At 36.2% G+C, this 18,262-nt stretch overlaps 1 protein-coding gene across 1 annotated transcript in view; it reads right to left on the bottom strand.

The window, feature by feature from the left end:
- Positions 1-1,050: 1,050 nt before the first annotated feature.
- LOC135223762 (glutamate receptor ionotropic, NMDA 3A-like) overlaps positions 1,051-18,262 on the bottom strand; it is an 893,506-nt gene continuing 876,294 nt past the window's right edge. The window contains exons 12-15 of the mRNA XM_064262525.1: positions 8,745-8,864; positions 6,518-6,588; positions 4,585-5,522; positions 1,051-4,209 (exon numbers count right to left, since the gene is read on the bottom strand). Coding sequence (XP_064118595.1) covers positions 3,911-4,209; positions 4,585-5,522; positions 6,518-6,588; positions 8,745-8,864 — 1,428 coding nt within the window. The 3' untranslated portion in view covers positions 1,051-3,910. The remainder of the gene's footprint in view (positions 4,210-4,584; positions 5,523-6,517; positions 6,589-8,744; positions 8,865-18,262) is intronic.

Genomic DNA, 18,262 nt, shown 5'->3' with positions numbered 1-18,262 from the left:
GATATATATATATATATATATATATATATATATATATATATATATATATATATCATATATATTAGTCGGGTAATCTTCATTGACTTGATTCCTGTTAAAATGACAATTAAGGCCATCTACACGAATACAAGAAAGTTTTCTTGCGTATATGATCAGACTAGTATAAAATATGGAAAGAAAAATAACTTCCCATGTAGGTACGTTTTCTCCAGAGAGTTCAACCAGTTTTTGTTTTCTGTGACAGGGTAGTAGTTTTGAAGCACAAATTTTCCTCGTAGCTTCGCTTCAGCTATTTATGTAATGACATTCATTAGTTTTTCTAAATCTTGACTCAGTTATCATTTTAGGCTTATCTAGACTTGTGAATTTTAAATATGAATTTGTCATAAATTAACAGGAATGAGAAACTTACCATAGATACAAGATGTATAACTACTGTATGGCTCATAAATTTCTAATCAGGCCTTACAATATATGATGTATAAAGGATGATGACATTTTAATCATTTGTCATTTCGTTAAGAGCTTCCTTGTTCGTCATGCTTCTTTTCTTTTCTATTCCAGTGTGAATAAACAATAAAAGTAGTTCATTATTCGGCGAAGGACTTCCATTCACCTTTGTCTGTAATTTTATGAATCTTGTTCCATTGATTTGAGTATTTATTCTAGTCTCCTCAAATGATTCTGTGGCTGCTAATTGTTTAGTTCAGAGGCATCTTTTTTAACCTCCCCCCCCTCCCCCAGCTTTCATTTTTTATTATAAGAGTATATCATCCTTTATCCATCTTTTTTAACCCCCCCCCTCCCCCAGCTTTGGGATTCTTTCATTTTTATTATACGAGTATATCATCTTTTATCCATCTTTTTTAACCCCCCTCCCCCAGCTTTGGGATTCTTTCATTTTTATCATATATCATCTTAGTGGATGAGTTCCTATTGCTTTTATTAGTTTACATGCACCACTCCCCTTTTTACATTATTGTATTTTTCTGACATTAACAGTGCCCATTTTGCCACCAATTAGAAAACATTGCCTACATTTCTGTTACCGTTATTTTTTCGGGAAGTTTGGTAAAGGTAAAGTCAACAGTTCTCATGCCCTCGCCTATGAAAATTCGGTAGTATGTACTTTAACTACCAAAATGCTTTCTATTTGATGTTCAAGTGAATCTGGAAACACTTCTTGTCATTTATGCTACATTTTGAGGATACTTTGTTTAGCCAGTTGCTATTGTCTATATGATTTGAAAATACACACAAACCAACCATTGTAGTGTGATAATACCAGCGTCAGTGAGATAGCTTCGGTAAGGCCCTAATTTGCATGAAAATTTCATTATCCCTGCCATACTGTACGAGGGCATCATAATAGGCATAAAAAATGTGTTAAGGCCATGCTGATATTGGTGTCGTGTATTTGAAGCACTGAGTCTTTATGTCTAATAATTTATGATCAAGTTTTTATTATACAACATTGAAAAGTTACAGAAAGAAGTTCCTCTTCTTTATCCAAGATTTTGGTCCAGTAGTGCAACGCCAGATTTATGTACCAGATCAACCAATATAACCTTGCTCCTTGTGAATAGTCCGCATAGTTCTGTGATCTTTCACAAGAGAAGAATGTGATGAAAAATAAATAGCTCTTGACTTTTAGATGTCATACTGGCATTTAACGAAGATTGATTTCTTTCCGGTTTCAGCTGATTAAAACTTTAGTGCATTCATTTAGCAAAATCAGTTAGGAAGCTTCTGGAGGTCACTTCAGTGGTGTTGAGTGACATCATGTTCGTGTATTGTACTTCTCAGAAAAATGTTTATTGGAGAAATGCATTCCGTTTGTAGTAGAAGTCTGGATAGACGAGTTTTGAAGATTAGTGGCTTTTATCAGGGTTATACAGAGAAATAGGAACTCTGGAGAGAGCAAATGCTGTAATATTAATGATAGTGATAATAGAGTTAGTAGTGGTTAGGGAAGGACACCAACCCATTACACCAGCAATACTTTAGTTTGACTATATAAATTCTCCTGTGTGTGTGTGTGTGTATATGTGTATGTGTGTGTGTGTGTTAGTGTTGATCAAAAGTTCACATTGTCCATCTGACAATCCCTTTTTCTTTTACTTGTACCCATAAAGTTACTTAATGTTGACGTTAAAGAAAGCATATTTTTTCCTAATACAAAGTTCTATGGCTGTAGTACAAATGTTACAGGCAATGTAATTTTGAAAGATGTCACGACACGAAAACGAACTCAAAAACTTTCACCATAAAAAGAGAAAAAGAGTCGAAACTCTCAAAAAAGTTATATTGCTTCATTGAGTATCCTCTCAAATTTCCTTTCGCTTCTGGCCATTTCCACTCAGAGTCCGTAACTGCGGATTTTGCAAAGTGATGGCGATAGTTTTTTTTCTTTCTTTCTTTTTTCAGGCCTATGCTTACCATAGACTTTTCCTTCCTTGTTTCCTTTCCTATGTTTTCTTCACGTTACGAACTTTTTCATCGGGTTCGGTCACAGGCAATTTACACTGTTGAGGTATAAGCGTATGTATATTAGGTTTTGGATATGAATTTGGATTTTTGATTGACATGATTCGAATGGTACTTACGCGACGCTTAGAAATGTTGTATTAACCAACATGTTTCAATGAATTGAGCATTTTATATCTATAAACAACACTGTAGAGCGTCCTGTAAGCAGGAGAGCAAAGATGAGTTGATTTGTTTAAACTGAAGCAGACGCTTGTGAAAACATTTTATGTAAAAAGTATCCCGTCCACTTCCTGGGTTTGTTAACAAACGCTATTATGCCCAACTTTGTAAAGAATATAAAAGCACACCGTCTGTCCTGGCAGACATTACACTCCAAGGGGTGGTATCACCAATAGAGAAACACCTTTCAATGAAACAAAACTTTTTGCGCACTTTTAGGATGTATTCATGTTGTCCTCCGACGAAGACGATTGTTCGTAAGATGTCCTTTTCCTGGCTCCTTGATGTCTGTGATAACTTCCCGAAGAAGAACCACTTCGATTACGATCCTGTGACCTTCGACCTCCAGAATATCTGGGGTTCCCTTGCTTGAAGGCCGTCCTTTTGACCTTGCTTGATTCTGACTGTGGACGGGGGTGATACAAGCCCCTATCTCTTTCTCTCTCTCTTTCCCTCTCCCTTTCCCTATCCCTTTCCTTATCCCTGTCCCTGTCTCTGTCCCTGTCCCTGTAATAGTATCTGCGTGGTGTTTGACCTGCATTTGATGAGTGCGGGTTATGCCAATCTTCGCTGCTGCCGCTTTGATCTCCTGAAGGACCTCTGGAAGAACTAAACATGGGAGGGGGTGCTCGCAGTGGGTCGTCAAATTTTTCCGGCGCGCTTTGCTCTTCTTTTCTGTGTGTAGATTTCCGATGCCTAAGGCTGGACTGTTTTGATGATTCGTGCTTTGTTTGTTGATGGAGAGAGTGAAGTAGAGGGAGCGGGGTATGAGGGTAACCGATGGGATAATCAACTGAGCTTTCCATAACGACAGGGTGGCTGTGTTTTCGTCGCGTCGGTGTCCTTCTCCTCGGTGTTAACTCCTCTTCCGATTCCCTTTTGCTGCCGTGACCTTCATCACGAGGTTTATCTTCGAACTTTGGAGGTGGGTTTAGTCGCTCCTGAAATATATCGTCTCCTAGACTTAGAGAAGGCTCGAAAGTGATTCTTCTTTCGTGTTTGTCCTGTGATCTCATTCTTTGTCTACGTAACGATGCTGTTGGTGGAGGTATATTATCGCCAATATTTCTGAAACTCACTTCAGAGGTATTTTTGATAGTCTTTTTAACTCTAGGAGCCCATTTATCATTAGAAACCCTATATTCGGCAGTTCTGATCTGTTCCTTGCACACTATCATCTCGGCTGAAAGTTGAGGTTGAATCATTGTCTTTTTTGGAAAGTCATGTCGCCCACCTCAAGCAAGGCATCTAAACTTCCAAATTTTCCAGGAACCGCTTTTTCTTTGACTACTTTTGGTTCTTCAGGCATCACAGGATTATCTGGAACCTTGCCTAAAGAATCACAGGAAGTAAGTTGACACAGTCTCCTGAGCAATTCATCCCGCTGAGATTCTGCTTGACGTAATCTGGCTCGGAGTTGAATCTCAGAATCTTGCCACAATCTCCATAAATCAGCTTTTGTGACATGCCGAAGATGGTCTGCATTAACTCTTTCACAACCTGCAAAATAGATGTAGATGATTCGTCAGTCCTATGTTTAAGCTCTTAGAGAAAAAATGATTTTATACTTTTGCTCTGGGTAATTTTATTTAGGAATAAGTATTGGCTTGTGAAAGGTGACATGGATTTCCTAATCTGCATAATCACAGTTGACTGGTTAATATGCTTAAGGAAGAACTGTCCTAGGAGGAAATGAATGTTTTCTCTTCAGAATGCAACCAGAGGGAAGGGGTAATCAGGAATAACTTTTTTTTTTATAATCAACTGATGAGCACTATTTTTTGAAAATTGACACAACTAGGTGTTTTGAATAAATAGACATGTAAATAGATTCAAAAGACTAATTATCAAGTAGTAAAATGAACCCTTTTTCACCTGGAGAAAGAGCAGCAACCAGCTGAAGTGATCCTGATGACTGTAATGCTGATTGTTGAGATAATGGTACCAGTCGCACCCCTTCGTATACTTCTTCTATTAATCCCTCCTCGTGAGAATCCATTTGATCTAATGATTTAGAGTTCCACACTGCTACATTACCTTGCTTTGTCCTGCTTGTGTAGCCTGGAAAAGATTTGAGACTTCCTGAACTCCTACAGGTAGGGATGGGCTGGCAGACAGGAGGTGGGTTTTGACGTTGGGGTTTGAAGGTTCCATCATGTGTAGTTATTCTATGCTCTCTAATGAGTGTCTCCCTGGTCCCATATGATACATTGCAAGGGTAATAAGTGCTCCCATTATCCCTTCTTTCTTGTCTATTACTGTCTTGCCTCTGCAAGCAGTTAAGACACCCCCCGGAAGTTTTACTGTGAATGCTGGTTCCATCATCCTGGCTTGGGTATGAACAGTGATCACAGTTGTCTAGGCTCTCGCTTGTTGGACTGTAAGGTTGGAGGCTTTCCACTTTTTGGTTCAGGCAGTTTCGTTCGTGAACCCCTTCTTCCTTAACCCTCAGGATGAGGATCCCTGATTCTGAGTCTTCTTCACGATCAGCACTTCCCCTCTGACTGTAATAGGTTGCATTATCATAGCTAATATTTCCGAGAGGTTGAGAGCTATTAACTCTGATAATACCATCAGAATCTTCTTGAGGATTAGGTCCGGGGATGTAGTCTATGGCAATGGTGGCCTGTGCATTTGTGGTTTTTTGCCGATGTCCAAGGAGAGGTTTATGGGAAGGAGTGACAGAGCTGCTTGCTGGGGTAGGTGATGGATCGACTGGAGGTACTTCTGATTCAGCATGGGAAGGTGGCTTACTCTCAGTGAGGGGAACCTCTGCTTCAGGTATTTCTTCTTCCTTCTCAGCTTTCTGTACTCTGGAAAATGACAGTATAAAGTGTTATTTTTAAAATTATTTTTATGATAATGTTGCATTTTACTTCAACAACTACTTTGCTGTAATGAGGGGAATTACAGAAAAGTCTTCATCCCGTTAAGGGTATAAAGTTAGTTATTCCCACAATGATTCAGACTTATTTGGTATGTGTATGTGGCTTTCAGTTTGAGTTTTTAAAAGTTATCGTCAATCATAAATGCTCATAATACCAATATGTGAAGAATGTTTATTAAGCCAATTTATATATATAAAAATGTCAAATATCCATAATATACATTGGGGTAATAAACTCATTCACAGGCGCATTTTAAAATTACAATAACACTATTTTCTTCAAGCTTAGTTGAAAAATTATACATCGAATTATTATGCTTGAATGTTTCATTTTCATAAACGAAGCTTAACGTTCTCTGCTTAATATTCGTATAATAATTAGAATTTTCTTATGTACGCTTCCATACTGTAGTACTTTCTCCAATGGTAATCGTGTATATCTCTTAACGCCATTCATCTCGCTGAGGATTCCCTTTCTTTATTCAAGGATATTCCCATTATTGACAGGTAAAGAACGCGTTCTTCTTGACTTAAATTGAGCATGTGTAGTAAAGATTATGTGTTATTAACCACTGAGATATTACATTTAGCCATTCTGACTTTTTCTGGAACTCCTTGAAATACGTATCTATTCTTTTTTTGTTTGTTACTAAATAACGAAGGTAGTCTAAAAACTCCTATTCTCTTTTTTTTTTATATCAGTTATTCATGCAGGACTGATGATAAAGGTAATGGTTCCTACTCCCTTTTCATGGTAAAACCGAATGGAATCAAAAGTTAATAGTCCGCATCCAGTCTCAGTGGTTACTATGCACATGTTCCAGTTCAAGATCCTCTAGTCTCTTTTATGGTCCCCATCTTTTTGTCAACCCTGTGCCATCCTTAGCCCTTTTAGGTTTGGTAGTGGTGACAGATACTTACCTTCTGATTTCTTGAATCATTTCAAAGAATTGTGCTTTACTCTTCCTCCTCCGACGTTGCTCGTTTTCCTTCTGAAAAAAGCAAGTCATTCAGATCTGATTAGTCAACTTGTTAGAATTGTGTGATAGTAGGATGGTTGCATTTTGTGTGTATTTTTTTTCTCCAAGTGTTATCTGCCTTTGGACATTTTTATCAGTTACTGAACCCCCATTATATTGGAACAATATTGCTGCGATGGAATTATAGTTTTTAGTTATCTAACTAATAAATGTTGATAATGTTAGTTGTAAATGCAGGAGAAATCAAACTTAAAGTATGTGTGTTTATAAACCTTATTTACCTTTCCTTTGGTTTATGTGTCGTGCACTCACGAGCTGAGATGCCAAATCTGGATGGGAAAATCTTTAGCATTTATTTGTTGCAATTACTCGGTTGATAGTTTAAGTAAATTGATCCAGTGTTTTATCCTACTTCTGATTTTAATTTATATTTTCAAGTTTTAAGAAAAAGTGAACATTTTGTCTTTCGCCTCTTGTCAAAACTCGTAATGACTAATATTTACTGTATTACGTGTGAATTACCTTCTAAGCATTGCATTTCTATGTAGCGTTGATACTCTATATTTAAACGTCCACTTTATTTATTTGTTGTAAATATATAGCATACTAAGATATTCTGTGTCTCCAGACTTTGCAGACTTACGTCCAAACGTAATTTGTATTTAGTAGTGAACCAGGAGCTTGAAATCGAAATTTTAACATTCCCGAACAAATTTCGCTACGTCTGCTTTCTAATTCATTGAATTGATGTAGGAATTTCTAAAGCGGGCACGTTTGGGAATTTTGAAATCGATGGTTAAAGCACCAGAAGATTTATAAACAGTCTTCTTTTGTTTCAGTTATCAAAGGGAGATTTTTATGCTACTCATCGTGACGCAATTAACCTACTTCAATAACGTTGATTATATCTCGTTTTGTGTTCAGAATTCGAGCTACCTTTTTAAAGTGCAGTAATGAAAGTCACTTTTCCAACCGTTGCCAAAGGCTTTTTCATTCTGGAGTCTCGGCCCTCTTAATAATCGTCCTTTAACTTTCTGCATTAGAGATTTCCGGGGAGACTTAGAGTCTTAAAATCTGGGAGAGGTCCGAAACCCGGGAGAGATTTTAGAAGAATGAAATACTGACATTTTGTGCATCGATTCTCAATCACCACTTGGCTGCATTCCAGACATTATTACTTCAAGCCTCAGCGAGCATTTCCACCGATAGGTTTATATCTCTTTTGCACTTCATTTGTTCAGCTTAGCTCAAAAGCCCTACCGTAAAGTCCTGACATTTTCGAGTTTAATAAATTTCGAGAATTTACATTAACAGCATATCAGTTTCGTGAACGACCAACAATATTTGTTGCTTGGATGGAGTGTGTGGTATCGCTGACTTGGAAATAGATTATTTTAAAACTTTAAAATGAAATCTTTTGCTCTATACCTGATATTTGCATGTGAAAATATTCTACTCTTAGTGTCGTGGTATATGCAATGTGTATTATTTTTTACTGATATGATTGTTTATCGACAACACATTATTTATTGAATAAATTCTGAACCATTTACAAGATTCGCTATTAGTAGAGCAAACAAGAAATAGAAATAAAAAAAACGAGGTAATTTTTTCTTTGCTTTAATGTCAGGCATGCGCACAGTGGAATAATTATCTTTTCAATTTATAAATTATATCCGTTTACTTTAGGTTAAATAGCTAAACATTGTTGCAATTACTTTACCTTAAATGTTAGTATTGTAATGAGTATTGATATTGAATATATCAATGAAAGGTTTTGCACAGGCTTTGCATGGAAAACTAATTCGAAAAAGTACTTAAATTGTGAACAAGAAAATTTATATTTACTTTCTAGACGAGAAAACGTTCATGTGACGAGACCAGATAGCTTAGAGTATTATGTAAGAATATAGTTTATGTAAAGGCACGGTTAGAGTAGCAATGACATAAATATGATTTCGCCTGCATTTACACCTAACATTATTTATAAATTAGTTAGATAACTAAAAGACTATAATTTAAAAGTCTGAGATTTGCAGAATATTTAACTGAAATCAAAATAAATTCATTTGAGTTTCTGAGGTACAGATGTACTGTTTTACATGAAATGAGTACCAACATATTTTATTGACATTCAGATGATTTTCAAGATTCCAGCGGATACCTACCCTCTTCACGGACTTCTGAAAGAGCCCCATGATCTGTCCTGTCCTCAAGTTGTTGACCAGTTCCTTTGCTGAATGGTGTGGGGACACGAGCTCCACGCAGTTGATGAATCTGTACAGTTTCTGTTTGAGGAAGAAAATAATGCATCATCAGGGTCATTTTTCGTGTGAAACATGGCTTTGTTCAAGTTATATTTCAATGTGATTTTTGTTCATTATACTAGTGATGATGGTGTTAGTGGCTTATGTGGGTGATAACCGTGTTAAAAGTGATGAACTGTAAATGGCATGGCAGTTACACGTCTAGAACCCTTGTATTTCATCTGTATTTTCTGGATCTTTTTATTTTGCTGTCCAACCACTCCAACTGCCTCTTTCCAATGTCGTATGCGCTGATTGGCCGAAAGTGCCCCAGTACATGGTTGACAGCCCAGTTTTATAAATAAACAAATGAAACCGTAACACTAATTCTTAATCGTATGTCGGAAGTGTCCCATAAATATACAAGAGTCCCCCTCCAAAAAAAAAAGTAGTTCTCTGTTGTAATTCCGTAACTTTTAATTAATGTGGCACTTATAACTTCTGCCGGAAAGCTACTGATTAAATGTGGCATTAACCGAATTAGGATCTATATTCAGGATTTTATCTTTTTGTTTTAATTATTGTTTTGTGCACTATTGGGTTTTTAAGGAAAACTTCGGCCTCTTGATTTCTGAGAAAAACTTGAGTGACGCAGAGTTTGTGTGTTAATTCGCCTTGGTAGAGGTTTTCTGTTTTTGATTATTACCCTTGGTAGTTTTTTTTCGTGAATCGTCTTCTATCTTGTTTTAGTTATTCTTTTTACATTAGGGTTCATTGCCACTTATAATTTTCCCCCATGCTGCAATCATTTTCATTAATTTTGTATTTTTACAAATTCTGTATTTTTGTAAAGAGAAGATTCAGTTTTCAATCATGTTTTTGCTCCGAATAGCGAACCCCCTTCAACCATTTCTGGTAAATACGAACTCTAGTGAGATCTGCTTCTCACTTGCAAATATACTCCATGTAATTAAAAGCCTTTAGTAGTTGTATGTAATTGTTCAAAAGTTTCCAACTTACTTCGCTCCTACATGTTTATTACAGACTATTAAGAAACTTCCCTCTTTTAAAGTTCTGACATGTTCACTTCAAATGATTAATTATGTTCCTGCAGTTTAAGATAGCTCCTTAAAGCAGTTTTCAGTCCAATACTGATGCTTCATGTTTGTCATTGTTACTTTCGAAGTTCGTGGCTTTTGAAACTGGGAAAATTCATTACTTTAGTATTAAATATATATATTTTTCCAGTTGCAAATGGTTTTCGTAATTTACAATTTGAAATGGTTTTGTAAAATAAACTTATATAGCCATAACTTGCAACGATTTAAATCCTTATGGCTCTCATTAATCAAAAGTGCGCTACCTACAACTTGAATTCCAGTCGTAGGCTTCTCCTGATCAGAACCTTCCTCGTAGAGTCATAACTTCTAAATAATCTCATCACTGTCGTTGCTAGTCTTAATTTTTTTTAATAAACTGACTAATTTGTTCTTTTCTCATTTGATATCCAGCATGTAAAACTAATTTCAAGAGTCTTCTTACACATCTTTGACTTGCAGGATATAATTCCTGTTTGTCAGACGCACTATCAGTCCAGTGATCTTCCCTCAAGTCTATTCTCTTCCCAACTTCTGCAGCATCCTATTATCTCCAACCATTGCAGCAGCTGCAGCAAGCTATCATCTGGTGTCCCGCAAACAAGCATGCATCTCTCCTTATCCAGTCTTAACTTTTTCCATTACTCCATCCACAGAAACTTTCCTTCCCGGTTATGACTCCATTCATAAACAGTAAATAGCTCCACTTCCATCCATCCCAGTCCTTTGGACATTTCCCGCGTCTGCCACAGAACTATCTTTCGGTTGATACACTACATGGCGTCACATTCCGCATGCAAACTTTAAATGACTGCGTTCAAAGTACTCATGCATATATTGGAGGATTCTACGCCAAAGACTTATCTACAGGAGATCATGGCTGATCTCTCTACTGTTTATTTTTACCTTTATTTTGAAGTTTAAATGAGACAGTTTAAACAAACCTATTCCATTAAAGTGAAGGTTTTCAAGATATGTCTATGGCAGTGTAGTTTTGCCGTTTTTATTTCCCTAAAGTGCAGTCATATAAGTGATAAGTTGGCTCAGTTTTTGGGAAAATCGTTGATTTTGTTGCTAAACAATCTTTGTCTACAGAAGTTACTGTTATAAAATTCGTAAGTGATTCAAGTTATATTCACACTTATCTTGGACTTTTTGAGGCAGATCAAGCCAAAAGATTGTTTTCGGTGAGAATGGAAATTTGAATAAATCAGAATTTTGTTGGAAAACTGATATTTTCCTTTAAATTGGCAATATAAACAATATAAATAATTTCTTGTATATTTTACACAAATTGTATGTAATTTGATATAGGACAAGAGATAAGATTACCGAGTTTTAACACAAAATTTCTGTGCCAATTTTATATTTTCTCGCACATAAATTATTAATTTTTTTCTATTATTTCTAATTTATAGATGTATGTTAGTAATGTTTTTCTTATCGCTTACAGTTACATGTTCTGGGACATTTTATAATATGTCCAGGTTTGATAGTTATTTTGGGTAAAACAATTAATTTGTATAAATCAGATTTTTGTTGCAAAGCAGAGCATGGATACTGTTTGATATGTCTCTGTTCATATAATTGTTATGATTTCAATGATAAATTATATATTGCTTTCACTAAATATGACCTTGAGCATGAATTACAAGATGTCGAAAATTCAAACACAGAATTTTGTAGAAAATAGATTATTTATATATAAGTTTTTATTGCCAAACTATATTTTAGTTTTCTGTAAAAGAAAACTATTGTGCCAACTTTGTCTATCCGTCTGCCCTTACATCTTAAAAACTATAAAGGTAGAGGGCTGCAAATTGGTTTGTTCATCATCCACCCCCCAATCATGTAGCCTCAGTAGTTTTTATTTTATTTATAAGGTTAAAGTTAGCCATATTTGTACTTCTGGAAGCGCTATAGGTATCCAACAAAATAGGCTAAGATTTATACGGGTCGTGGCTGAGGCCACTACCGGACAGAAAACTCGATTGCGCCGAAGAAACTTTGGCTCATTATTTACTTGTTTATTTCCGAAACAACTGGTAATTTGCGATATTCTTATCAGTAGAAGAATTGAGAGATGCAATTCCTTTAGTAGATTCACATCAACCGTGCATCTGATGTCTAGGCCAGTCCCTTACGACGCCCTTGATTGGCTGTTGATAAGCCAATCACGGGGCTGGAAACTCTTATTCTCTCTGGAGAGTTCACATAGGCAGGATGTATGTTTCAAAAGCATCCCTCAGAAGAGGTGGAGCATACATCCTGCCTATGTGAACTCTCGAGGGAGACTGAGAGTTTCCAGCACTGTGACTGGCTTATCAACAGCCAATCAGGAACGTCGTAAGGGACTGGCCAAGACATCAAATGCACGGCTGATGTGAATCTACTATAGTCATCACAAAACCTGAACTTATTGGTTAGTTAGCTTTTCAGTTGCTACTTTGGAATCTTCGCATGTACTATGTCCAGCAATGCTGTAAGTCTCCGTACGAACCTTGTTTCACCAAAGTAAGCCGATTCTCGACTTGGTAACATGAAACAACTGTATGCATTTTGATGGTACGATGACTACGAAAAATAGGCTATACCAGTTGAAGTCTTTCCTTATCAGTAGTTCTAATTTCCTCGGTATTTGGTTTTTTTCATGTTATTTAAGGTAAACAGGAATATTTGTTTTCATTATTGGGTAGTAATGTTGCAGCAGTGCTCCTGAAAATCAGCGTGATAGGTTCACGTTGTCAGTAATTTTTGTAGTTCTCGCTCAAGTCTTTTCTCTAGGTAGCACATTCAAACAAAATAAGGGCGTTGCTTCAAGAGTGAGATGTAAAGTATGGGAGATCTTCTAAAAACAAACCTTTCTCTGAAATATCGACTTCAATAGATCACTTATTATACTTGGTTATTGCTTTAAAACTTCTCAAACTTGTTTAAACTAGAATCATAATTTGTTTATCACTTATATAAGTAGAAAGTGCACCGATGACTCTTCGGCGCAATCGAGTTTTCTGTACAACATATAATGGTGTACGAAACTCTCACCCGTGGCCCATCAAACTTTCAGCCAAGTCCCAGTGGTGGCCTCTGTTGCTGGCACCTGTAGCGGTGACAGATGCATGATCATGGCTAACTTTAACCCTGAATAAAATTAAAATTACTGAGGGTAGAGGGTTGCAATTTGGTATGTTTGATGACTGGAGGGTTGCTGATCAACATACCAATTTGTAGACATCTAGTTCCAGTAGTTGTTGAGAAATGAGCGCGGACAGAAAAAGTGCGGACGGACAGAAAACATAGCCATCTTAATAGTTTTTTTTTTATTTTTTCACAAAACTAAAAGCTTTCAGTCTTGTTAAGTAAGAAGCAGTAAAAGCAATAAGATTAATCTAACTCCATTATTTGCAAGACTCAAGAAGAAAGTAATGCGTTTTTCTAAGTTTAAGCTCTCTCTCTCTCTCTCTCTCTCTCTCTCGTCTGCCTCTTCTCTCCTCTCTCTCTCTCTCTCTCTCTCTCTCTCTCAAACATTCTCTTGTTCATCTTTTCGTTGTCTTCATTTCGCCATCTCGCGAATTCGAACGAATTCGTCTCTTTAAGACCCATCTTTTGAGAAATACCGAAGGACAAAACTGCCTTCTGTACAAAAAGGACTCGAGAAAAATGTAGAGGATATTTACGGCGTCGTAGTTGAGGAGACAAGGCAACGGGAGGAAAATCTGAGCGAAGCATTCTGAAAAGGTCTCGCGCTTTAGTGGACACCAAACATCCTCCTTGAATTAAAGGAAGGCTCTTATACTCTTGGAATTACGATAAAAGTCACTCCAGTTCAAATACTTATAATACTTAAGGCTCCCCCCCCTTCCCCTCTTCGGTCCCTTCCAGCCAACAACTCCCTCTCTAACAGGTCTCTGGTGACTTTCAACGTTGGGCAGAGAAATATGAGAGTCGAATTTAATATCTTTCTTGATTTAGTGGTATTTTAGTAATGGCTTCATAACGCCTGCATTCGCAACGAAAGGAATGAAAAACACTATCACTTCACATTTCTCAGCTTTCTTGAGATGTAGCTGACAGGTAATAGATCTGTTTCTTTACTCTGGAAGCAGATCTCTCTCTCTCTCTCTCTCTCTCTCTCTCGGTTGCCAGTTTAAAGTGGCAGGAAGATGCGTATGTATTTCATAACAACACGCACTTTATATATATTTGTGTGTGTATGTATGCATATATATATATATATATATATATATATATATATATATATATATTGTGTGTGTGTGTGTGTGTGTGTGTGTGCATGCATATATATATATATATATATATACATATATATATATATATATATATATATATATATATATATATATATATATATATATATATATATATATATATATATATATACAGGTGCGTTTGTGAGGAGAATGGAAGGAATTAATAACCTTGTATAATCTATGGAAAATTTGGAAGTTTTTAGAGGTAGTAGAAGAAAGAGACCAATGAAGTGTTGATTGGAGAGCATAAAAGAAATACTAAACCAAAGGAAAGTGGCTGCGAAAATGAATCATGCAACATGCGTTGGTGGTCGTTTGCCTGTTGGTGAGCTTCATGTATATGAAAGGGTTGATGTGAAAGCTTTGCTTAGAGGCGGTTCATCACTGATCCTGCTTTCAAGGCATGAACGTGGCAGCAGCATTTTTGTTTTATTTAATTTGTTTTTTATTTGGCCACCCAGTACTAGATAAAACTGCTTACTGGTGAAAAATATACATATATATATTCATGCAAGTGTTATCTGAAATATATTTTAAAAGAGGTGACTTACTCATAACGGTCCGAGTTTTATGTCAGCCCTCAGCCAACATTTGTCGAACAACTTAATCAAACTTTGTTCTTGGCAAATAGCTGATTCTTTAACCTCATTAGTTCTTATGATAAAACGTCCTCATTATTTTTCAAAAGAGTTTCTCACTTGTTTTCTGACACATTTGCCTTGAAGTGATCGCCACCTACGATATTACACTTATTCGAGTTTTTTTTTTTGTTTTTTTTTTTCTTTTTTTCTTTTTTTTTTTAATATCGGCTTTTCTTTACGTACGTTTGATGTCTCGTATACGACGAGGTTATATGCTATTGTGTAAAAATGAAAACTAATGGGTATAAAGACTGGCACTCGAAATAGAAATGATCTCTATGTCTCTGGGGTATAAAGTGATACCTGCATTTCAGTTATCTCAGAAGGTATAGTAGGTATAGTTTTGTGATCTCACAAGTACGTACGAGATAAATAATATGAATAATCTGAGATAACGCCTTTAATGAGTTATTGCGTCACTTGAGAACTACGGGTAAAGACTGGCACTCGAAATAGACTCCTGGGGTATAAATTGAATGATAACTGTGATTTCAATTACCTCAGAAGGTATAGGTGGATAGTTTTGTGATCTCACAAGTACGTACGAGGTAAAAAAAAAATTACTAATAAAAGATAACGCCTTTAATGATTTATTGCCTCACTAGGTAATTGTTGAGGTAGGATTGCAAGACTTCTGGAAGATCCCGATTTAAAAATTCCATCAAGTGGATTGTTTGCTGTAATTGGCTGTTACTTCAGATATCTTGCGAAGTAAATTGAGCGCGGATAATGTCTAGATTCATACTGGTTGATATGGATTCAGCATCAAAAGGTGCATTTCGAATACAGTTCTCATAGAAAAATGGAAGTGAAGTATGGTATCTGATACTAAGAAAAGAAAAGTGCTACGTCCTACAAAAAATAGGCGGAGAGGAGGATGCTTTCTGGCAAATGATCAGAAGAAAAAGTGGACATTGGTTTTTGCCGCCATGCCGTCCGTGTCACAGATAATTGAAGGACCCTCCGAGAAAGAGAATGGCACTTCAGGTGGTATATGAACCTCAGGCGGGGAGAGAATGAGATAGAGAAATGAGGGAAGAAAAATACGTTTCGGATGTGCTGGTATTACTTAACTAAGTAGAAAGGCCTGGAAAGGGTTAGTCTGTCTGTAGGATATAGTTTACTATGGTGTAACACGGCCATTATTACATCGAGATGTATTACCGATCTTCATAATGAATTTATAAAGAGAGGGTACAATTCAGTATCGTTAGGGGAAAGTGGAGGAAGAACTGGAAAGGCTTGGATGGATGGTGTGAAAGAGGCATGAGAATAGAAGGGGCTTAATATCCAGGTAGCAGGTAAGGTGAATTCCGCTTAATATATAGGTGTGGCAGTGACCGTTGCGTAGTTTTCCTTTTGAACCACTTGTTATGAGAACTCCTTAATGTTCAAAACATATACAATATATATATATATATAATATATATATATATATATATATATATATATATATATATATATATATATTATATTCGTTGTGTTAGGTTTCTATTTCTTAATATTAACAGTTATGACTTGGACCATCGATGGGTGGTCTCTTGTTTGTTAATTATGTCGTAAGTTATGTTTTAACAGTTTTCTCACATTCATAGTTGATCCCTGATTCCCTTTTCCTGTCGAGAGCAACCAGATTTGATTAACTGTAGCACCAATTTGCAGTAAATCTCAGTTCAGAGGTCCTTTATTCCTCAGACCGTAGGACTGAGGAACAGCCTCCCTAAGGATGTTGTGCAGTTGGAACCTCAAATGTTCAAGCGAAGATTGATCGCATTAATGCCCTATAACAATTCAACTTTATATTCTAGTGATTTATTTACATTATTAACACCTTATTTGTGAAATTTCATTAATGTATATGGTTTCTTTCTGTATTTCCCATTACCTACTGTTACTTTTTCTAATAACTGATCCCTTCTTTCTGTATTTCCCATTACCTACTGTTACTTCTTTCTAATAACACCAAGTGAATAGGGTTCATATGCTAATTATATATACATATATATATATATATATATGTATGTATGTAGTATGTATGTATGTATGTATGTATGTATGTGCGTGCGTGCGTGTGTACTTGTATGTAGTAGAAATATATTCATTGAATATATATATATATATATATATATATATATGTATATATATGTGTGTGTGTGTGTATGTATATATGTATAGCCTATGAGACAGAAAGGTCGTTTGATATCGTAATCACTATACGTTGGGAATAATGTACACAAAATAGGAATTATGATTGATATATGTGCTTCTGACTTATGTGAAAGTGATTCCCAAGATCCACCGAATTTGGTATCAAAGAATAGCTGTGACTCGATATTAATGGATACAAAAGTCATGCGTGGGCAAATTCATATAGATTTATATATATATACACACATACGTATATATATATAGTATATATATATTAATAGATATTTACATGTCCAATAATCAGAGGCAGCGTCTTAACGTGTTACTATGTGTTGTTTCAACAAACTTCTCTCTCTCTCTCTCTCTCTCTCTCTCGTGACTCTCTCTCTCTCTCTCTCTCTCTCTCTCTCTCTGTGTCTCTCTCTTTTCCCTTAAGTTTTCAGGTCTGCAGTTGCCACTGAGAAAGAAGAGCATAATATCTCGGATTCGTCTTCCTGGCCATTAGGCAATGTCCTTTGCAACTGCGATTGCTGTCTCGTGTTTTTCTTTGCAGACGAAAAAAAAGCGCTTCATTGCTGAGATGTTTCTTCTCGCTCATCTTTATATTTGATATAATTTTTGTTTTGAAGGGCAAAACATTTAGATTTATTGTTGACCACAAGTCTTGATATTCATAAATTATTTTTCTGATGCTCTTCGATAACTGACGCTTTCATCTTAAACAGTTGAAAATGGCAATGCTGATCATATCTTCACATAGAATAGCCTTTTTCCCTATTTCGACACGTTATCTAGAACTTGGTTGGCTGATGTTATTGTTTACTGAATACCAAAGCAGTTTTTTAGTGAACTAATTTTCGAACACCTAAGATACTGTCCAGGTGAACTTAATTTGACCTGGGTTTATCCACCGTTTCCTAAAGGCAGTCATTATGCTGAATTAACCCATAAAGGAGGACGTTCCGTCATGCACCTCGTGCAGTGCACTGTAGGCATTACTTTAAGTTCTTTGCAGCGTCCCTTCAGCCCCCCAGTTGGAACTCCTTTCATTCCTTTTACTATGACTCCGTCTATATTATCTTTCTTCAGTCTTACTTTCCGCTCTCTCCTAACAATATTGTTGCAAAGTGTAACTTCGAGGTTTTCCTCCTGTTACACTTTTAAAGCCTTTCTACTCTCAATTTCTCTTTCAGCGCTGAATGGCTTCATAGGTCCCAGCGCTTGGCATTTCGCCTAAATTTTATATTCCTTTCCATTCTTTCAATATGTAGCAAGCTTAGTAA

This window comes from Macrobrachium nipponense, chromosome 10 (assembly GCF_015104395.2).
Source record: "Macrobrachium nipponense isolate FS-2020 chromosome 10, ASM1510439v2, whole genome shotgun sequence".
NCBI classification, from domain to species: domain Eukaryota; kingdom Metazoa; phylum Arthropoda; class Malacostraca; order Decapoda; family Palaemonidae; genus Macrobrachium; species Macrobrachium nipponense.
This window is presented reverse-complemented; position numbering and strand designations above follow the sequence as displayed.